The sequence below is a fragment of the Carettochelys insculpta genome, chromosome 15 (genome assembly GCF_033958435.1).
Source record: "Carettochelys insculpta isolate YL-2023 chromosome 15, ASM3395843v1, whole genome shotgun sequence".
Classification (NCBI taxonomy): domain Eukaryota; kingdom Metazoa; phylum Chordata; order Testudines; family Carettochelyidae; genus Carettochelys; species Carettochelys insculpta.
Genome location: NC_134151.1, coordinates 31,123,078 through 31,145,801, shown reverse-complemented (window position 1 = coordinate 31,145,801; position 22,724 = coordinate 31,123,078). Strand labels below are relative to the sequence as shown.

Here is a 22,724-nt window from a genome sequence, read left to right as displayed (position 1 = left end):
ATTACATGTATTAAGTAAATTAGAATTTATTTATGACTACCAATTACAGAGCAAGAAATCTGTCAGTACAGGTCGTCATGCTTCAAAATAAAATCTGCGTGTTCATGGCTTGCATGATATAAATAAAAGAAAAACAGTTTTACCCATTACTCAAATGCAAAAATTGGGATGCAAGAATATTCTTCAATTTAAAATCTCGTTTAATGCACAGCATAATCAAATAATGAAACTTGGCATTTTTATGGTACTTTGGCTTGTCATCTATAGATTTCAAAGACATTTAAAGGAAACTGAATTATCACACCTTAATACTAGTGTTGGGAAATCTCATGGCAGACACAGAAGAATGAAGGTCCCCTGGTTAATGTGCTAGCATAAGAGTCCAGAGACTTATGTTCAGTTTTCTACTCTGCCAGGGTCTGTGTTTCATGTAAGACAAGTTGCTTATTTTATCAGTAATCCACCTAAAAATGAGGGTGATACCATCCTCCCTCTCAGTGGATGTATGGATAAACACATCCTATTAAAAAGGAAGAGGTGCTAGGGAGACAAGGACCTTCTCAGATATGAGAGTTCAGCCTTTATGACACTCTTTAGCAGTATCGCCTGCCAGTGGTCTGGGTCAGTGTGCCACCTCTTCTATCTCAGATCTGGTGGTTGTCATCAAAACAGAAGCAGTTATTTCAGAATTTAAAAGCCTGTGTAATTCTCATTCAAAGGTATTTTCAAGAGATCATAGCAGGGCACCGTAATATACATCTGAGGCCACATTACTGTCCCCAGTGCAGTTTTGAGCATTAGGGTAGTTAAGACGAGAGAGCTCCTTTGGAGCTGGAATCAGTCTTCTCCCTCTAGACTACTCTGGGGTTATACTCCAGACTCAGAGATCCATTTGTCTTTGTGTTGCTTTGTCTGTCTCTTGCACGGGGAGAAGAAAGGCAGTGAGTCTGTGTAATGCCAGATAAGCCAGCTCCACCCCTAATCCACTCCAATGCAGCAGAGACCCCCTCCCCAACAGGGCTCCATGATGCAGAGGGTGTGTGCATCCCCCCATCGAATATAGTCTCACCCAGTGGAGTGGCCCTGCTGCCCCTATATGTCAGGCTGTTAGTCCCCAAGTTTACCACAGTTGTCCCAGCCGATTGTAACAAAATGTTTGTGAGCTGCTTTAGTATCAGGGCTGGGCGACCTGCTGGTCTCCTGCCGGGAGAGGGAGGGGGAGGGAGAGGGAGAGAGCGAGCGTATCTCTCTGTGTGGCGTGACCACTTCCAGGCAAATCAGGGTCCCGGGGCTGGCTGTAGCCCTTTGTGCGCCTTGCTAATATGAATACGAAATAAAACCGTTTACCCCCACCCCGCTACATCTTCGTGCAACGCACTGTGGTCGCCTCTGCCCTTCCTCCCTCATTTACATTCATGGAGTGCTCCTAGTACCCCGCCCCTTTGCAATGGTGCAACCCCCGCCCCTCCCCCGCTCCACGGGCGAGGGCGAGAACAATTGCGCGACACTGGCTGTCCGCCTCCGCGCGCCGCAAATTGTAACGCTTTGGCTCGTGCGGACGAGCGGTCGGCCGCCATTTTCTCCCCTTGGCGGAGGCCGCCAGACTGAACCCGCGTCCCTCCCCCCACCCGCTCCTCGGGCCTTCAGCGCAAGCCCCAGGCAGCAAGAGGCGGAGCCAGGAGCACATGACCCAGGCGCGATCGCAGCCATCACTCCGCCAGCCGGCCTTGGGGGTCGCCGCAGCTCGCTCCCGTGGGACGCAGCACCGCTGTCGCACGGCAAGGTTTGCTGGCCGCGGCCCGCCCGAGCTCTTCGGCGCAGTGCAGAGCCGGAGTGGGGGCGCCGCCAGGCGGGGAGGCTTGGCTACTGGGCACCTTGGGGGTGGGGATCGGGCCGAAAGCGGCCTGTCTTTTAACGCCCGTTGTCGGGGTAGAGCCCCTCGCCAGTGCGGGAGGACTGCGGCTTGTTACGCCCCCCGGGAGCCCGCCTGAATTGGGGCTTTCAGGCAGGGCAGGGCCTGTTGGCTCCGACTCGGACCGCCCCTCCCTCCGGCTGTTTTTCTCGCCACTTCTTCCTGTCCCTGCTGCGTAGTAGAGGGACTCTCTTTACCCCTCCCCGGCGGCAGCGCGCGCCGTGGCTGAACTCGCCCTTCCCCCACTCGGCCGCCTCTGGCTTCTGTACGAGCTGCTGCTTACACCGGGGCTGTATTTGGCCCCTGCGCTGTACTGAGCAGCCGCACGGGCCAGCAGCTGATTGGCGGCGCCGGTGAGGGGGTGGGGTTATTGTCTATGACGCGACAATCCTGCAACGGTGTAATCGGCTATTTATAACCCTTCCCAGAAGCCGCCCGCCTGTGGACCGAGACGGAGGCAGATAGGCTGTCGGGGCTGGGTTTACTAGACAAACCGATTTAGGTTGGCGAGCGAGTACTCGCGTGGCCGTTACGGGGGTTAGCCTGACATCCTCTACTTTCGTTGTCTAGCGACCAAGCCCTCCGCCCGTTGAGCTTTTCTTTCTGCGCGCCCCTGTGAGCGCCTGGACAAGATGGACCCTCTCCGCAGTGAGGAGACTGAAGGGGAGATTCCTGGCCTAGGTGAGTGAGTAGCTGCTGCCCAGCGCGCGCCGCGGCTTCCCTTCCAGAACATTCCGAGGCGCGGTCGGGCTGAGGTGGCGCGCAGGGCGCGCGAGCCCGGAAGTGGCGGGTTTAAGGCCGCGAGGCCTATGGCCTGTTCTCCTTCCTCCCCCAGCCTCGTGGCGCACGAAAGGGTGGGGCCGCCCGTTGGCGAACGGCCCCCCGGTGTAAAGGGGCCCCCTATCGGCCGCCTGCGCTCTCCCCCGCCGTCGATGGCGTCGGATGGCATCCGAGCGCGGCTCTGCCTCCGCGGTAGGCCTGTGTCGCGGTAATGGAGCCCGGCTTCCGCTGCGGCCTAGGCCCTGCCTGGAAGTGGGGAGGTGCAAAAGCAGCTTCACTTCCCTTCTCAGTACCCAGCGCTCCTCCCCCACTTCCTCCCCGCTGCAATGTCTCGCTCCGAAGTTGAGCCTGATCCACGCATTGACGAATTGTTTCGGGTGGTGGCCCTAGATTAAAGCAAAACGACATTAGCCACTCAGTTGGTTTGTGTTCGCCCATGCAGAGAATGACGGGGGGAAGAGATGCATATAGTTCAGCTGTCTTTGTTATCTCCCTTGCCTGTATTTTCCAGGTCTGTAGAAGCACGTTGGCCTTTAATACTTTGTGTGCTCTTATTTAGCCCTCTTACTGTGCTCTTTAAAAAAATCCAGTACCATTTGGTTCTGAGGTAATAGGGAAGGTTACATATTTAAAAGTTTATTGAGGTTAAAATATTAATGGTAGTAATCAGGTTGATATATGTAGTTATTCATTAGCATAACCATTGTGAAATGCTGACTCCCAAAATGTAGACATTTGTGGAAACCATAAATGATGTTGGTGAAAATTTTAAACTTTGCCAATTGTGAACTATATCTTGGGTTTTTCTAAACTTCGTAGTTTTGAGGGTTGTTAGCCATTGTTAGTTGGCTAACCTTTTTACTTTAGGTAACCCCCACTGCAGTGCTCTATTAATTTCAGTTCTTAATTGTAAAATACAGGCCTGGGTGCTCTGCTGCAACTTTTATTTGATTTGATCTATACAGTATATGCTGTTTTAGTTTTTTTAATGAAGGTGAGTGTACCTGAGAGTCTAGCTTCCCTTAAATGTAATGGACCCACAGGAAGAAAGACTGGAACTTTAGTACAGTTGTACAGTTACAGAAGAGGCTTATAACCATTATTCAGTCTCCTCGGAGAGGTGGGGTGGAAATGAATAATGAAAATGATTGCAGCAGTAATACTCCTGAAGATCTCCTGCCAGTATGTTGGAGATGCCATTTTGAGTGCTGGGATTTGTGGGAAAGAATATATTTGTGTTCTGATCCACATTATGGTTACAATAAAAACCTTACAGCACCAAAGCTGTACCACTGCAGATGCTCCTATTTCCACGAGTAAAGAACCTCCAACAATGTCAGCTTGACACTTTTCTTAATCTGGATCAAGGGAATGTTTTTCCACGAGTGACAGAACAAGAGTGCTTGTGTAGGAAAAAACCTTAATCCTGTCTGCTCCAGCACACAAGAGCTTAACTTTTGTGTGGCAGGACAGTGAACTTCACTCGCCCATCTTTTAGGAAATTTGTGAAGAGTGTTTGTATTTGCCTGTTACAAGAGGTTTCTTTTACAAGGTGTAAAAAACCATATGCATGTAAGTAGCTTGAGGATCAAAAGGACTTTTATGGTGCAATAGGAGAGTATGAAAATGAGTGTAGTGATTAAAGTTGTTAAGGCCTGGACCAAAAAAGCAGGCATTTCCTAGTAGTAATACACCATTGAACATATTTAATATACTGTAGTTATGGATAACGGTCTATACCGGGGTCAGCAACCTAGAAGGCATGCTATGCTGATTTGGAGTGGCATGTTGTGATGGCTCTGGCCCTGCTTCTCCTCCATAGCCTGAGGGTGGAGGGGGAGGTGAGGGGAGAAAACATGATTCCTGCTTTCCCCTCCATGGGGCCAGGCTGGACCAAGAAACCCCCTCTACAGGGGCAGGGCTAGAGCCTATCACCTTCCTGGGAGAACAGAACTGCAGTGGTGCAGAGCTGGGGCCAGAGCGCTCTCAGCCCCAGTGCTGGACCACAGCATGTACCTGTGGCCAGGGATGGAGGTCTTCCTGGAGCCCTAGGTGCAGTGCTGTGTCTGGAGTTCCCCTTTCCTGAGCCCCCTTGGTGTGGGAGGGCCGGAGCCTCCCTCGGTCTCTCCCAGTGCTGCCTCTGTGGGGCTGGAGAGTTCCCCCACTGCCTGAGCTCCCTCTGCAGGGCCGAACCCCCCCTCTCTCCTGAGCTTCCTTCTTGGGATAGCAGCTGGCAGGGCTGGGGCGGGGCCAGAGCCTGCCTCGCCAGAACCCCCTGAGCAGCATTGGGTTGGGACTAGAGTCCCTTCTGCAGCTTGGAGTCCTGTGCTGTAAGTAGGGGTATTAGTGACTTCAGCATATTGGTCAAATTTCGGCACTCCACCTGGGAAAGGTTGCTGATTTCTGGTCTAGACCTAAGGTATTTGAAATTTGACAGCTGGTCATTATTTGGTTTTTAAGAATTAAAGAACTTTGACCCATTTAAAAAACAGCTTGTAATCCTTTTTAAAAAGAACAATCTCATTACTGAAAGCTTCTACGTCTCACTCCAGCTATATATGTACACCGTTGACCTGAAATGCCCCTTTCTCTTTGTGATAGATGGCTGTGATCCCAGGGTTCGTAATTAAGTATTGCATTGAGTGGATTTCCATGAAGTCTGTCTTAAAAGAATAACAGTAATGATGTTGTCTTGGTGTTATAAAAGAGGAGGAAACATTAGAGGGAGAGGAGAAAATGCTTCCCCCCCCCCCAATGTTAACCCTAAGGCTGATAAATTAGCTAGAGGAAAATCTTGGATTCAGTCATAAGGAATGATTTTTGTGGGTGCGGGGATGTGGTCACTCTACAGTCTGTCAATAGTGTCGTACCCTCAATTTAAAAAGGTCTTAATTGCTAGGAAAAAGTTATTCTCAGTCTCTTGTGTGAAATCTTCCAGTGGAACAGTTGTTAGCATTCTGTTCTAGTTACAGGAGTAAGTGGAAGTGTTCTAGAAGTACTGCTAATATCTTTCTTTTGTAAATTAGTGTATTGTAAGATGCATTAAGTCTTTAATGCAAATGTTTTAAAAAATGGCATTTACAAGCTTTTTGGCTAAATAGATCCTTTTGCTCACTGATTAGGAGGTTGCACTTTATTTTTGGAACTGACAGGATTTTTTTCCCCCCTCACTGCTGTAAAAGGAAACAGATTCAAAATAACATAGCATTTTGGTTCTGGTTTTCTGACTTGCTTTTGAAGATTAAGCCTTCAGCAAACTAATGGCATCATCTGACAAAGCAGACAGGTTTTTGTGGAAATTAGAGGATGCTTAAAGGATGCACTCCCTTTTTCTGTTTGAAATATTTGGGTCATGAGTTTCTCCCTGTAGTAAGTTATACTTGAGAGAGCAGATTTTGTGACTTGTGCACAGTCTTAATATGGTGTTGCAGGACTTAAGTGGTAGGGACCTAGTGCTATTTTCTAAAATGGCTTTCTGGCTTCTTCTGAAAATAGAGTGCTGACATCAGCAACATCTTGCCAAATACATGTCCTGACAACAGCTTCAGCCAAGGATTTAACCATATGTCATACAGTGCCCACCCTGCTCTGCAGTGGTTTACAAGCTTCATTAAAGAAAAAAGTAATAAACATCAAGCTAGGTAACCTTCTAAAACTTTAGCTGCCAAACAAACTTAGATTCTAGAGTAATTAGGGAGTCTGAGAAAAGGTTCTTTTGAAGAACTCCCACCTCCTGCAGCGAAAGCTCTAGTATGGGATAAATCCTGCAGGGACTTGATAGCTGGATCCCCAGCTGTTTATCTTGAAACTAGGATTAATATTTAAACGCTTGTTCAAATAGAATCAGTTGGCCTTCTTTTAAATGTAATCTGAGGTTCTTGCCCATAGGATTGGAATTTGCTTGGCAAGCAACTATTTGATCAGCTAGTCATTATGAGAGGGAGCAGCAGTGGAGAGTTAAGACTTCTGTGGAGGACCAAAATATTCAGATAGCATTTTTCAAATTTAGTCTTTAATTTACTGAAAGCCCCATTCCTCACTGGGTAAGCACACTAAATCATGGAATCCTAGAACACTAGGACTGGAAGGGACCCTGAGAGGCCATCGAGTCCAGCCCACTGCCCCAATGGCAGGACCAAGTACTGTCTAAGCCATCCCTGATAGACACAGAGAGGAAGCCATGCTAGTCTATAATGGTCTGAAGAAGTGGGTCTGTCCCACGAAAGCTCACCTAATAAACTGTTTTGCTAGTCTTTAAAGTGCTACTTGACTGCTTTTTGTTTTGATCCCTAATAGACATCTATGTAACCTGTTCTTAAATATCTCCAGCGCTGGAGATTCCACAACCTCCCATGGCAATTTATTCCACTGTTTGATGACCCTGACGGTTAGGAACTTTTTCCTAATGTCCAGCCTAAACCTCCCTTGCTGCAGTTTAAGCCCATTGCCTCTTGCTCTATCCTCAGAGGCCAAGAAGGACAAGTTTTCTCCCTCTTCCTTATGACACCCTTTTAGGTACCTGAAAACCGCTATCATGTCTCCCCTCAATCTTCTCTTTTCCATATTAAACAAGCCCAGTTTTTTCAGCATTTCTTCATAGTCCACATTCTCTAGACCTTTAATTATTCTTGTCACTGTTTTCTGGAACCTCTCTAATTTCTCCATCTTTCTTGAACTGTGGTGCCCAGAACTGGACACGCTACTTGCAGCTGAGGCCTAATCAGCGCAGAGTAGAGTAGAACAACAACTTCTCATGTCTTGTTCACAACACACCTGTTAATGCCTCCCAGAATCATGTTTGGTTTTTTTGCAGCAGCATCACACTGTTGACTCATTTAGCTTGTGGTCCACTATAACCCCTAGATCCCTTTCTGCTGTAGTCATTCCTAGACAGTCTCTCTCCATTCTGTATGTGTGAAACTGATTGATTGTTCCCTCTCAAGTGGAGCACTTTGTGTTTGTCCTTATTTAACTTCATCCTGTTTACCAGGCCATAGAGGTTAGTACTGCAGAAATAGTTAAAGGTAATGTTTAAATGGGCTAGAGATGGAAGTCCCATTTGAATGAATGGAATTTAAGTCATGGTGCAATTTTTTTTAATAGATAACTGCTGTTGCTTACTGGCTGAGGGTTATCTTTGTTTCCAGAATTGAGGGGAGATCACTTTCTGATCTGAGAATCTTGAACTCCCATTTAGGCCTCTAACTTATCAAGTGGACTGTTACTGAAGAAATTAAACCAAAATCAAATCCAGTGAAATCAATGTGGGTGGGGGGGAACACACTGGCTTATATGGGTAGCTGTGTTAGTTTGTGTTCTAACAAAACAAACCAGCAGCTGTGTAGCACTGTGAAGACTAACAAAATGCTGTATTAGGTGTCGAGCTTTTTGTGGGACAGATCCACTTCAGATCTGAAGAAGTGGGTTTGGCCCACAAAACCTGATCACCTGATTAAAAAAAACAAAACATTTTGTTAGTCATGTAGCACTATAAAGACTGGTAGTTTTTCAGCTCAATAGCATTTCCAGTACAGACTATTAATATAGCACAGAGGTCCAAAAAAACTGAAGAAATAAAAACTAACAAACCAGATACATGGAATTGAAAGTGGAGGCAGTGAGGGGGAGTGGTATTAAGTCTTGCTTGAGTTCATTATGAATACCAAAGAAAGAGAAACTGTCTTTGTAATATGTGAAATAATTGCTATCTCTATTGAGACCAAGTGTTAACATACCAAATTTGAGCATGTACCAAAGTCTTTGTTGGACACACATTCTCTGGTCTTTAACAGAATGGCCCACTCTGCTGAAATGTTTGCTGACAAGTTTGTGTATTGAGATTCCTAATATCTGCTCTGTGCCCCTTCATTCTGTGGCAGTGTTTGCCCAGGTTGTCCAATGTACATAATAGAGGGGCATTGCTAGCACATAATGGGGTGTGTATAACATTGATTGAGGTGCAGGAGAGTGAGCCCTGACCTCTTAATTAATGTGGTTAGGTCCAGTGATGGTATCTCTAGAGTAACTATGTAGACAGAGTTGCTAACTCTGTCCACCTAGTTTTTCTGGAGATTAGGTCCAGTGATAGTAATCCGAAGGTCAGTGTCTCTTTTTCCTTTCTTAGCCAATCAGGCATTGTAAAAATAGCTAAATTGCTACATTGTTGCCTGAAGTGTTGTAACTTAAATAGCTCTGAAGTCAAAATATATAGGTCAGAGACTCAGGTGAGTTTCACTTGCATATTTCCTGTTTTACATGAAATAGCAACCAATTCAAGTTTTCTGGTTTAGAAACCATCTGTACATGGTTAACCTATGAATATGGATAAGTAGTCTTGCCTGAGGTTGTAGTTGAGGTAGCGAGCCATTTAACTATTGGCTTACGTGGCTTCTGCACCAGTTTCTGTCTTAATAAATAGGTCCCTCTGTTTCCATTCTGAGTTTTTCATTGGTGTTTCCAAAATGCATTCTTGCAACATAAACTTTATAATCCATTAGGAATGGCAGAAACTTGACAAAGCTTTCAAAATAAATTATAATGATTAAGAGCATAGTGGAGAATTAATGGAAGGCATCACATAACTGTACTTAGATTCTCTGTGCCTGAAAAGAGCTTTTAAGGTAGGCTACAAATTAAGATAGTAACTATTCCTTAATCGTGTAGACAAGCCCTCTGCCCACTTATGCAGTACTAAGTAACAGAAGTGCTTGCCATTGTTTTGGCTGGTCTTCAGGAAGAAGCATATTGCTATTTTTTTTATGATAAAGTTGCACGTATGATCAAGTATGCTTGTTTTATCACTATTCATACTCATTAGGCTGAGCTTACAACGCACAGGTTCACAGGTCTTTTCAGGATTCAGTTTAAGTCTGGACTTGCCAGCAACATAATGGGTTTTATCATTCTCAACTGAATTCAGCAGGTCCTAAATTGGTCAGTGGGCATCCTAGGGAAAGAGAATAGATTTGGTATGTTGCTTTACTGCTATTTGTGGGCCATCCCCATATCCCTCTTGAGGATTTGGTGTTGGGGAAGCAAATAAGTAAGCTAAAGCAGTGGTTTTTAATCTTTTTCTCTTCATTTGCAGGCCTTGAAAAACATTTCAAATGGGGGTGCAGACCCTTTTTCAAAGTGGGGAGGGCCTGCAGACCACAGGTTGAAAACTACTGAGCTGAGTGTAAACTCAAAACAAGATAGTTATTCCAGGTTACTGCCCCACATTCATATGACCATACACTGAGGTAGTCGCTGAACTCTGTCAAACTTTTATTAACCCTCAAGATGACAAACTTTGAGTGTTGCTACTCTCTGAAACAATAATGTTTTCTTCAGGGAGCTTGGCTGAGACATACTTTGTTTTCTAACACTACTTTGATAACAAGCAGTCCTGTAGCACTTTAGAGACCAACAAATGTACTGGGCCATGAGCTTTCATGGGTAAGATACTTCTAAAAAGTGTAAACTCATTTTGTGGGCACATATGACATTTGAAATAGTGTCTGATTGAAGGAATGCTGTATGTTCGGTGAGGTGATGGGAATGGGGTGGGAGACTGTCCTAAGGGCAGTACTCGTGCAGTCTTCATAATTTACATTCCTATTTGAAGAGACTTTAGGAATCTGTGGGTGGAGCATAAGCTAGAACATGTGAGATTGTGGGGGAAAAACATTGCTTAGTCAGGGATGTTAGCCACTCTTTGTCTTGCAACATTTGGTGTTGGTTTTAATTCTGACTTTAAACATTATCTGAAACTTTTATGAATAAATAAGCAGACCAAATAGTAGTTGGTTCTAAAATTCCTGAGGTGGTTAAATGTACATTTAACATTCACAACTCTGAATATGATTGGCTGCTTTGCTGGTCTCCATATTATTTGTCTTGCCTGCAACTTTTGTCTCTCAAATTTGTGTGGTTGGAAATGTTTCATATACTTCTCACAAAATCAACTTAATAGGTATTCTGTCAGTAGTATGTAACTATCTACGATGTTTGCTTACACAGATACTTCAGCAAGTGATGTAGTGGCCATTAGATTGCATATGTGGCACTTGCTTTGAATTGTCATACTTCTGGAACAGCAGGGAAGTATCATGGGAGTGTTATGAGCTCTTTGGAAGCAGCGTGGTAGTGTGTGGAGCATGTATTAAGCTGTGGAAGGCCTTTAGTTTTAAGGAACTGCTGTTTAGCTAGCTGGCTTGAACAGTAATTACACTTTCAGAATGCGGCTTGTGTGCTATAACAGTAGCCGTTATAGTGGCTACTGCTTTTGAGCTGATTGGATACCACAAGGCTATTGTAACTGGGCCCTTACATGCAAAAGGAATAAAGTGCATCACTTGTCACTACACAAAGTAAATTTAGGCGGTCTTGTTTACACTAAGTCAGTAGGTGGAGCTGGAACTGTGCTGAACTCAGGCCTTAGTTACATTTGCATCTAAGAAGTGTGTTGCCACCATTTTAGAATGCCTTAAAAATGGAGGTGGAGCTTTGATGCTGACGTGACAGTCTTTCCTAAGAGCTGGGTGTGGGGTGGGAGAAAACACAATTATTGTGCATGGGTGTAGTTCAGGAGTATTGCCAGAACTTTTAGTTGAGATCAACCATTTGCAATATTATTGGCAGAGCAAATTATAGAACTGCTGAGCCAGAGTGCTTCTGACTGACTCCGCACAGATAGCCATACTGTAAAAGGAACTAATACAGCAAGTGAGGACTGTGTGTACCTTTAAAGGAGGAAGACCCAGTCCCCTTCTAGACATGGTGAGTGGGGGAGGGGGTAGAGTGAAGGAAGACCATTAGGGCTCCCTGAATTGGGGGTGGGGTGGTGGGGTGAGAGCACGCAAGCAGGATGAATTCACCTCCCCCAGGCTGTCAGTGAGACTGTTCTAACCCAATGATCCTCATGGTAGAGTGAAGAGGGGAGGCTAGGGCTGTCTTTCAGTGATCCACCTCTAAATGGATACTTTCAGGCATTGCTAGAAGCAGTGGGCTGGAGGGGAGACTCCAGATTCCGCAGCCTAAGGAAGTGGATTCATAGCAGATGAGCTTGTCCTGAGCCAGAAGTTTCAATTAACCTGCTTTATACCAGCTAACTTAAAGACATGTTTTGTCTCCCTTGGCCATTATCTGAAACTTCATACCCTTTGACTAGGCTGGGCCCTTTTAAGGTTGGAAGGCCAGTCATAGGTCACATCTTCCTTTCCTGCCTTACCTTGCCATTTCTTTTAAAACAGCTTGCCACTTTGCCAAATTTGTTCGTCTTCCTGACCCTGATGTTACAGGTGCAGGCTCTGTCTGGGCTAGTAAGATGCTGGAGTATTATGTTTTTTAAAAAAAAACAAACAAAAAAAAAAACGTTTAAGATGGTGCAGTGCTTCTCCTAGGCAGGAGGCTGTCTCTTTCCTTTTTGCAGCCTCCATAGATAGTAGATCAAATGAGTAGCTTTTGTGTGTCTTGTATCCAATTGCACTAGCTGCCTCAAACTCTGCGTTAAAAATTTATGGAATAACTTGCCTGAAGTAGAAGCTTTGTTCCTGATTTCAGATATTGCTAGTTAAAGACAACAAATGTGTGGTTTTTTAGTGCTGTGCCTAGGCTGCAAGTTTAGCTACCTAAATACTTTAGCTTCTGCCATAATTATTACTGGTAAAGGTAAACCACTCTGCCATAGTTATTACTGGTAAAGGTAAATCAGTGGTGGCGAGAATGGATTTTTACCACCCCTCCCCCCCCACAAAACAGTAGGTCCCCCATACATGTGTTTGGAGTAGATGTGTGGGGAGGTTGATGCCTGACACCTGCTTCAGTGTTGCAGAAAACTTTGGGTGAAATATCAAGTGTCAGATGTTCCGCTGAAGGAGCTGGGCAGAGTAATTTGTGCTCTGGTGGATGTGACCCAGGGCTCTTGATTCCTCTCCTCCCAGTAAGGGAGACTTCATTTATTGAAGTGATACAGGCTCGTGCCAGCAGTCATTTGAGCTTGGGAAGGGCTCACAGACAAGTCATCTTTCCTGTTCTTCCCATGTGGCAGGGGCTAGACATGCTCAGCTCAGCCTGCCCTGGTTTGGGCAGGCCTGTGGTCAGGGTGCAGCTGAATGGTGCTGTGTGCAAGGATAAGGAGCTTGACCACGTTGTCTAACCCCTGCCTAGTGGCCATGCCTGGGCAGTGCACGCCAGAAGTGAAGTGGGTGGAGTTACTCAAGTGGAGCTGTGCTGTAAAACTGTGTGTGCACAGGCTGGCTCCGTTAGTTGCATGAAGTTGAGGGCCCTGGTTTTGTTTACCAGAGAACACCAGGGAGAATATGCATGTGGGTATGGCCTGAGTGGGAGGCTGGCAGGAGGAAGACTCATACATTCCAATTCAGTGGGTATTCAAAGGGAGCTGATGCTCTGAGGGCCCATTTGGATGCTATAAAGCATGCGCAGTTGGGTTGCAAAATGAGGGTAGGAGGTTAAGCAGTGTATGGCAGAGGGGTGACATGTTCTGTTTATATGTATGTGGCCCAGGCTGCTTCAGCCCCCCTGCTGCAGTTTACCAACAGGCAGCTTAGGCTGCCCTCATGCTGTGGTCTGGTCTACCTCTCCCAAAGCCTCCTGGGAGCAAGTAGGAAGAGCATACATTGGGCAATGCAAAGCACGGCTGCAGCAGGAGAGGCAGTTTGGCTTGTGCAGAGGCAGGATCTGGCCCAGTGGAAGTGGGAGCATGTACTGTTATTTCCTGGCATACTCTTGTGGCATTACCAGCTGACTGCTGCTGCTGCCTGTAGCTTGGCAGTCTCTGGATGTGGGGTTGGGCTTGGCCTTAAGAGGCAGCTGGGGAGCACCACCATGTGGTGGGGAGGAGCCAGAAGCAGGGAGACCTGCTGGGCAAGATCTGATCTGAGTGGCCCTGGCTATGCAAACTGAGTTGGGAGGCGGCAGCACAGGCTCATGGGGGCGGGGGGTCAGGGCTGGAAAACAGTCTGGTAAAAGGGAGAGTTGGAGTGACTTATGTTTGGGTGGGCAGAGGCTCTTTCTCTGCCTCAGTGTGGTTTCCCCCCCACAGCCACGGAAGGCGAATCAGAACAGAGTCTTGCTACCAGCATGATGCTGAACACAGAGGGCGGCGAGGGCTTCGTGGTGAAAGTGCGTGGGCTGCCTTGGTCTTGCTCTGCTGAGGAGGTCCAGAGGTTCTTCTCTGGTAAGTGTGAGCGGCACTGGCCACCTGCATGTTGCCTGTATGGGGAGGGGCAGATTCTATGTGGTTCTTCCACAGGCTCTTCTGGGTGCCTCTCTGTACCCCAGGAAGGCTTAGCTAGAGGAGGTGGTAGAGACTCCCTTTGTGGGAGTCCAGGCCCCTTGTTAGGGGTGAAAACCAGTACAGTAAATCCTCAAGTTACATGGGGGTTGCATTGTTGCATCCCCTATGTAAACTCAAATTTTTGCACAAGTCAAAGAGGGGAGTCAGGCTACCACCTGGTTCGCCTCTCCCATACACTTGATAGACCCGCAAAACTGACCAGGGCAGCAGCCTTGGTCAGTTTCCTGGCTCCCCTCCACTCCTTGAAGCCAGGTCAGTTTTGCAGGTCTGGCAAGTGGAGGGGAGCTGGGAGCTTGCCTGGTTCCCACGTCCCCACCACTCTGGGAACTGGGAAACCGTTCTTGTCAAGAAAGGTAGCCTGACTTATGGCTGCAGCCCCTGACAGGAGCGATTTCCTGCTCCTGTCGGGCAGGAGTCACATTAATCTGTCTCTGAGGGTTTACTGCATAGAGCATCTTCCCTACTCAGAGTAGCGTTTGTCATTAAATATTGGATGTTCAGACTGAACAAATATTGTACTCTTGTACTTTGATACCCAGTTATAAGAATTACTTTACAATGTTTGCTTGGATAGGTGTGCTTTTATTTATTGGTCACATTTTAAAATTCCATATTGCCTCTGGATAACTCTTGATTTCACTAGACCTCAGATTTTGTGGTGGTTTTTTCCTTTTTCTTTCCGGGGGGGATGAGCATTCTTGCTATTGTAAATAAGAATTTAAATATTTCTAATTAGAGCAAAAAAAAGTAGTTTTTAAAGCCCTATAAGGCTTTAGTCTACTCTTAACGCAGTTTATCTTGGGTGGTAACTGTCCTTCTGTTCAAGGCATGTTGCCAGGCAAACACTGATTTTTCTCATTGGTTTTTGTCTTGATGGTAAGTTTAAAGAGAATATGAAGACTACTAAATTCAGCTGAACAAAGAAGGGAAGCAAGAATCTTATACTTCAGTAGTTGATTATATGTATTTAAGAAACTTTTGGTGTAGTAGGTATAAAATATTGTTCAGCAATTCATATCAGTGAAATACAATTGTTCCGGGTTTTCCTCCTAGAATGCAAAATTTTAAATGGATCTTCAGGTATACGTTTCATCTATACAAGGGAAGGCAGACCAAGTGGAGAAGCATTTGTTGAACTTGAAACAGAAGAGGATGTGAAACTGGCACTAAAGAAAGACAGAGAAACAATGGGACACAGATATGTTGAAGGTTTGACTTAATTGGCCTAGTAAATGATTAAATGTTTGTATTGACCTTTTTGTAACTTGTGGTGTTTTTTAAATGCATGTAAGTTGACTAAGTGAACTTAGTCAACTGGTATAATCTATCTTCTCAAATGGAAAATGAGTTAATGGTTTATGCTAAATTCCAAAATTCATTAATTCTAAGTGCCTCTTCCAGTTTTCAAGTCAAACAACGTTGAAATGGATTGGGTTCTGAAGCATACTGGTCCTAACAGCCCTGATACTGCTAATGATGGTTTTGTACGTCTTAGAGGACTCCCTTTTGGCTGTAGCAAAGAAGAAATTGTACAGTTCTTCTCAGGTATGTGGGGAATAAGTATTAGCTCCAGCATTATGGGTCAGTGCAAATCAGTGGCACTGAAATCTAGCCCATTTAATGTCTTCAGTAGGGCACTGTGCCACAGTTAGTGTTAGATAAATGCTGAATTTAATTTTATTTTGGATATTTAAGTTAAAATGGGAGTTCTCTACATAATACTTATAATAGTTGCTTTAGTTAGCATCATAGCAAAGTCAAGTTTTTATCCTTCAAATTTGGTAAATTGGATACTTAAATTTTTGTCTAAATGCAATGCAATTTTTTTCCCACATTAAATGAATTAATTTTATAAGCTTTGTTTAGGAGTTACGATTGAATTGTAAGATGAAAATGACTTTGATTTGCACATGGTTTTGAACACTTGACAATGTTTGTAATGTTGACTTCCTCTTTTTGGGAATTGGAATGATCTCTACAAATGCATACAATTAAATATTGATTGGGCCTAAAACTGTGTTTTACAGCAGAAAGTATCAGCTTCTAAATGTTGCTATGATTGAATTATAAACTTCAATATAAGAATGTCTGACACAATTCCAAAACTTAAACATTGTTAAAGGCTTAGCAAGGACATCTTTGTTTTTAATGTAGACTGAAAACCAATGATAGTTCTTGTTAGAATGCAACTAAATTGTTTAGTGTTTTTGTGTGTGTGTTTTTTTTTTTTTTTTTTTTGGGCAAACTGATATGTTGACCGTTCTCTTTTGGCGCACAAATGAACTGATACCACTGTTCATGTGGTTAACAAGTAACTTGTGAACAATGGTTGTAGAAATCTTGTGTACCTAATATGCAATGTGCTACTTTCACTTGAGCAAGTAACGCTTCTGAAATAAGTCATGAATTTTAGATAAGCAGTACTCTGCAAATATTAATACTGAATTTAGATATTTAAACTGTTTGAGTATAATTTTCTTATATGAATGTTACAAAGATGCTGTGTAAAGCTGTTACTGTTCTTGTGACTTGTTTGCGTTTTAACAGACTGAAACATGCTGTAAAGTTAAAGTACTCTTAAGAGGTTCTATTTAACTTGTCTTAACACACCCTGCACTGTTTTAAATGAAACTTGACTTTACTGTTACAAAGTAAAAGCTTTTTTCTGTGCAGCAGGATGGGTTAAGAATGTAAACTGAATGGTATATAATCATGAAGTTTCATGTTGACATGCTTTCTGCTAGAATGCTAACTTTAGAACTAGCATACCATTCACTTACAAGTGTTAACTTTCTGGTATATTTAAAGCTATAAGAAAAATTCATGCCTGGGCTTGTGATGTTAATATTGCCCCCTACTGGGGTTATTTGTCCTTGGGTTGAAGGGTTGGAAATCGTGCCAAATGGGATAACATTGCCGGTGGACTTCCAGGGGAGGAGTACGGGGGAGGCCTTCGTGCAGTTTGCTTCACAGGAAATAGCTGAAAAGGCTCTAAAGAAACACAAGGAAAGAATAGGGCACAGGTGGGGATGGATGGTTGGTTGGATGTGTCACTTTTCTTATGGTAAATGCTAATTAAATCCATATTCTCTCTTCTTAATGACTAACGTAGAGCTCAAAATATTCTGTTTTAATTAAAGATTAGTCCTTTAAGAAGTATTGTTACCATCTTGTTTCATGTGTACATAGTACATACTTTCCAAAGGTTATTCAGACTACAAAACAGAATGGGAAATTTAAATACCATTTGAGAGTAAATTCAGTTGAACTGTAAAATTGATAGATTTTAAAACTGACAGAAGTTGAGAGATTATGGCTTTAAATGTCTCAAGTAGCACCAATAATCTCTAGCTGTAAAGACACACATAGTATCTTATTACCATAAGAAAATGTGATAATTTCTAAACTTGTTTTTTATAAGTTGAAATGTAACAATTTTTCCTATTGTATTAATATCTTCAATGTAATAAGCATAGCTTTCAAGAAATTGTCACAAAGGGTTTTTATTCTATTTTACCTGTGACTATTTTTCATTGAAGCATGCATTTTTTTCCCCTATGCTGAACCACTGAAGCATAGGATGGGTTGACTAGCACATGCAAAGCTTTTTTTGTAAACATTTGATGGGTTAAAATCTTGGTGGAGGCTGGGTTTTTAACCCTCCTTATATATTGCCACATGAGCAAAATGGGAAAGTGCCAAGTTGAGTGGACTTGTCTCCCTCCTATATACATTATATATATATTTTTGCCAGACTTGATTAAATTCAAACTTTGGGGGTGGGGGTGGGGGGATGGGGACTCAACTTGCTCCACCACCCTTAAGGCTGGGATACTGTGAAGTATCAGGAGCCTATAAACCCTTCAGTAATTGTAATTTCTTGAAAATACACTATTTTGAAAGTAAAATAGTATTTGAGTAGAATTTTGTCATTGCCTATATAACATAAAGAAATCTGGCTTAAAATAGGCTGCCAGTTTCAAGGCTATGACTAGACTCTCTTGTTCTAATTTAATGCTGATTTAATATTCCTGTGTGGGGAATTAGAAACTGACTTTCATTCTTATGCGGAAAACATCCTAGGTACATTGAAATCTTCAAGAGCAGTCGAGCAGAAGTGCGTACTCATTATGATCCACCACGCAAATTACTGGCCATGCAGAGGCCAGGTCCTTATGACAGGCCTGGTGTTGGAAGGGGCTATAGCAGTCTTGGTAGAGGAAGTGGTTTTGAAAGAATGAGACGTGGAGCTTATGGTGGAGGTAAGTATTAAAGGTTTTCAGGTACTTTAAATAATTTGTTGTACAGTATGTGGCTTAAAAACTGGAAAAAATCAAAACTGAAGCTAAACTTGTGCTTCTAGAAAATAATTGCAGTGTGTGGTGTGTGTATAAGCTTCTGTAGTTTTAGATCAAGCATTTTAATGTGCTTTATATGGTTTTTATAGGCTATGGAGGCTATGATGACTACAATGGATATAGTGATGGCTATGGCTTTGGATCCGATAGATTTGGAAGAGGTAAGACTTCTTTAATGGGGGTGGTAAACAATTTTAAATACATATAAAAAGTAACTTCCAATACATCTGAAAGATCTAGAATGGGCTCTTCTCTCCGCAGGGATGTCTGACCATAGATACGGAGATGCGAGTTCTACTTTCCAAAGTACGACTGGTCACTGTGTACACATGAGAGGATTACCTTACAGAGCTACAGAGAACGACATTTATAACGTGAGTTCAAATGCTTTGTGCAACAACTTTCTCCTAAATCTGCAATAATATGTCAAATGAAGACAATTTTACATTAATATTTTCTACGTAGTTCTTTTCACCACTGAACCCTGTAAGAGTCCATATTGAAATTGGACCAGATGGTAGAGTGACTGGAGAGGCAGATGTTGAATTTGCTACTCATGAAGACGCTGTAGCTGCCATGTCCAAAGATAAAGCAAATATGCGTAAGTTTGATTACCTCTTTCCTGAAAGTATGGTTCTCTTATTAAAATATGGTCTGAAGAAAAGTTAAGACACTTCTGGAAAGTCTGTATTAGAAAAACACAAGATCACAGATCATTTTATCATGGTAGAATAGTAGTTACCTGAGACAAGACTGACTGTCTGGTATACAGATACATGTAGTTACCATTTTAAGACTTCCATCTAACAGGATTTGAATTGTTCCTCCTCTTCCTCCTCCATTGGAGTGACCTCACAGTGAGAGAATGGATGTAGTTTCCTTAGGAAATATTCTAAAGCCAGAATTGCCTTGACGATTAGGTTAGCTTAAGTTGAAATGAGGATGTTTGTATTATGTGGAATCCTGATGTTCAGTATGTGTTTCAATGCTCTGTTAAACATGCTTTTCCTTTCAGAACACAGATATGTAGAACTCTTCTTGAATTCTACAGCAGGAGGAAGTGGTGGTGCATATGGCAGCCAAATGATGGGAGCAATGGGTATGTGTGAACAGTAACTGCATTTTTATTTCAACACTTGATATTTAACAATGCTGGCTAATTTTATACAGCTCCTGCTTATTCTATGCCTGGCATAAAAACTGAAATTCAACATTCTGTCTTAATCACACAGTCAAGGAATCGGAAGGGGTAGTTCAAGATTGGAACACTAGCACATTGCCAGGTATATAAACCTTTTGGGAATACGTTCAAACAATTAGGTTGTTTAAATAAATTGTGCTGAATGTGAAGAGAGTGTGATGTGAGTGGTTTCTAGGAGCATGTGATATTGCACAAATGACATGGGAGATGTTTAGTTATCCTTGTCCTGTGTCCCCCCCCCCCCCCCCCCGCCCCCTTCTCCCACACCAGGTGGTGTTAGAGGGTGTATCACACTTTAAATTCTATCCCATGAGTAAAGTGTTGGTTCAAGACTTTGGAAATTGGGAGCAAAAAAGCCCTATTCTAAAACTTTAGCACTAAATCATAGCAAATCCTAAATTATCAAACAGTGTCCTTTGTAAGTTAAAGTAAAACCTGTCAATTACTATTCAGAAACCATTTCTCCTAGATGGCCATAGAAACTTTTTGATGTAACATTACAAAAGTAGATACGCCTTTGGAAATTTTATTTTCCTGGTCTCTTCAGATGAAAGCTTGAAATGGTGGTTGGTTTCTGCATCTGTTGTGTGGTGGTGGTTGGGTGTGGATGATGCTTTACAGCATTTGATTGTGGAATGAGATTTCATAATTCAGAGTACTATAAAGCTTTAAGTCGTCTTGTGTTTTTTTAATTTCCTAATTGTAACCACAATTTTTTGCAGAGGCACTATACTTGTAAAAGTAGTCTGCTAAAGATAGCTTGAGAAGCTCATTGAGAGCTTAGTTTTACATTAAAAAGGTAAATTACATAAGTCAGCAATTAGTAAACAAGTTCTCATACAAGTATAGAAACTTTCCTATGTAGTCCATAGCAAATACAGAATAGGAATAAGCCTCAGACTGTCTAGAAGAGTGACATTCCAGAATGTCTTGGTATTACCTTCCCCCATGCTCTGAGAACACAGCAGAGGTGTCACATTTGACTTAACTGTAACAATTTCTAGAAACCCATTCCATGGATTCTTTTGTTACACTAAGTCAAATTTTTCTAATGTACTTCTGAATAGTGGACATAGAGGGTGTGGGGGAGAATCTAGCATCCCATTTGAAGTCTCTTGTAGGTGAGTAGAATATTAAGCTTAATTTCTCAGACATATTGTGACTTACTGCAGTGATGGAACTGGTGCTCTTCTGGTGAAATAGGGCAGGCCACAATAAAATGCTCATTCTTAATATGGCTTTTCAGCCTTGATTTAAATACCATTAGGAACAGACAGAAGCACATGAGTAAAGATACTTTGCTCTTGGCCAAATACTTCCAGTAATGAGGAGGAACCAGAAAAATAGGCAGAATGGTATCTCTAAAGAGACCAGAGATGTGGCCCCACAAAGGCTAATCTGTTAGCATGTTTGTAATTAGGCAGTTTGTAAGTCTGTTAATGGACACACATTTGGTAGTAAAAGTCTTAACGTTCATATCCTTAACTTGAAAGGAAACCAGTCCAGTTATGGTGGTCCTGCTAATCAGCAGCTGAGTGGGGGTTATGGAGCAGGCTATGGCACTCAAAGCAGCATGAGCGGATATGGTAAGATGGTTTTATTTAAAAGCTTTAGGTGGCTGTCATATAGCTGGCTATCACATTGTGTGTAAGGATCTCCTTTGAGTGAAAAGACAAAGGAAAATAGGCTGATGGGTAGCACCTCCTTAAAATAGTTAGCATGTGTTTTCAAAGTATTTTGAGTCTCAGTGCTGGTATTAGGGGACACTAGCTTTCCAGAAATCAAATTCTTAAGAAATATGAAGAAGCTTGAAACTGGAATTTATTTCTGCTTGGGGGTAGATACATTATAGAAGCTAATTAAAGCCACGCTTCACAAACACAACTGCAAGCTTATGGCCTGTCTTCTGCTCTGTGACTAGTCATAGCAGTGTGAGAAAAAAGAAACCAGTCTGTGCTGTTGCCCAAAATAAAAGCAGGATGCACTAGAACTGTAGTGTGTGGACTTAGGTCTTTCAGTGAAATAAGACCAGGAAACTCATTTTTGTAAAGCAGTAACTTTCATATAAATATCTGGCAGGAATATGTGTTAAGTGATGGTTGGATTTGAGTCTCAGGAAGTAGTCCCTTGAGGATAAAGGGGTGTGGAGTTGAATCTCTCCCCCAGACTTGCACTGGCAGTAAATAGGAACATTTCTCAATGAGTTGCTTCATGGGTGTTTTTTTTTTTTTTTTGTAGGTAACCAGAGCGCAATGAACAGTAGCTACTACAGCAGTGGGAACCGTGCATCCATGGGAGTGAATGGAATGGGTGGGATGTCCAACATGTCCAATATGAGTGCTGGCTGGGGAATGTAACTGACTTTTGGTCAACCTTTTTTAAAAAAACAAACAAAACAAAAAACTAAGTTTAACAGTTTTGCAATACAAGCTTGTGATTTATGCTTTACTGTAAGTGGAAAAATCAGGATTATTTTAAAACTTCAGGTTCAGTATTTTTGAACACGTGGAAATAAACATTCACTTAGGATGTAATAACCAAGTTGAGTAAAGATTATAACTGTTAAACAATTTTCAGCTTCTTCTCAGTTAGTTTTGTTGTAGGAGCGTGTTTAAGCTGTAAGCGTATTTAGGTTAAAGCTGTTTCAATTATGTTAAATGTTGCTCTTATACCATATTACATCCAACACTGTTTTGAATGCATGTTGAGAAACATGCTATTTTGTAAACTGAAATATAGGAGCTGTGTCTGCAATTCAAAGTGAACATTTGGCATGTTAGTTCTAGTTTATTTCTTTTAATATCCTGTAAGGCACGTTTAAGCTTTTTTAAGTTAATGGGGAAACATGTTGACGTGATACAGCTACTTTAGGATTTTGGTCTTGGTGTTCGTATAAAATTCTGAGGCCTTGAGTTAATCTTCCATTGTATGGTGATTTTCCTTTTTAGGTGTATTGCGCTAAGTGAAACTTGTTAAATAAATCTTCCTTTTAAAAACTATTCTCTTTACTTGATATTCTGTGTTCAGCAGTAATAAAGCTATCTGCATCTATATATGCAAGAATGGTGGTCATAATATCCACCCCAGGAGCATTAAGTATTTAACTGTTGTCTGTACTAGTCCTACTGTGTGTGGGTGGGTGGGTGGGTGGGTGGGTGGGGGGATGAGTCACCA

At 42.8% G+C, this 22,724-nt stretch overlaps 1 protein-coding gene across 3 annotated transcripts; it reads left to right on the top strand.

The window, feature by feature from the left end:
- Positions 1 to 1,629: 1,629 nt before the first annotated feature.
- Positions 1,630 to 22,549, top strand: HNRNPH1 (heterogeneous nuclear ribonucleoprotein H1). 3 transcript variants are annotated; one of them, XM_075010041.1, is made up of 14 exons: positions 1,630 to 1,783; positions 2,483 to 2,593; positions 13,737 to 13,871; positions 15,045 to 15,200; positions 15,393 to 15,536; positions 16,876 to 17,014; positions 18,075 to 18,253; positions 18,439 to 18,510; positions 18,590 to 18,723; positions 18,815 to 18,950; positions 19,365 to 19,448; positions 19,582 to 19,632; positions 21,044 to 21,136; positions 21,789 to 22,549. In XM_075010041.1, the coding sequence occupies exons 2-14, from the start codon at positions 2,545 to 2,547 to the stop codon at positions 21,905 to 21,907; spliced, it is 1,491 nt and encodes a 496-aa protein (XP_074866142.1). In that variant the 5' UTR covers positions 1,630 to 1,783; positions 2,483 to 2,544; the 3' UTR covers positions 21,908 to 22,549. The 3 variants fall into 3 exon arrangements, with proteins under 3 accessions (XP_074866142.1, XP_074866141.1, XP_074866140.1); XM_075010040.1 differs by having other exon boundaries at positions 13,698 to 13,871; positions 18,611 to 18,723; XM_075010039.1 differs by having other exon boundaries at positions 13,698 to 13,871.
- The last annotated feature ends 175 nt before the right edge of the window (positions 22,550 to 22,724 follow it).

What these genes read in the sequence shown, in the direction of transcription:
- HNRNPH1 (XM_075010039.1), top strand. Translation starts at nt 2,545, where the DNA reads ATGGACCCTCTCCGCAGTGAGGAGACTGAAGGGGAGATTCCTGGCCTA. An exon ending in GGTCCAGAGGTTCTTCTCTG is followed by an intron (nt 13,872 to 15,044) that starts GTAAGTGTGAGC and finishes TTTTCCTCCTAG; the next exon opens with AATGCAAAATTTTAAATGGA. An exon ending in ATCCGATAGATTTGGAAGAG is followed by an intron (nt 18,511 to 18,589) that starts GTAAGACTTCTT and finishes TGAAAGATCTAG; the next exon opens with AATGGGCTCTTCTCTCCGCA.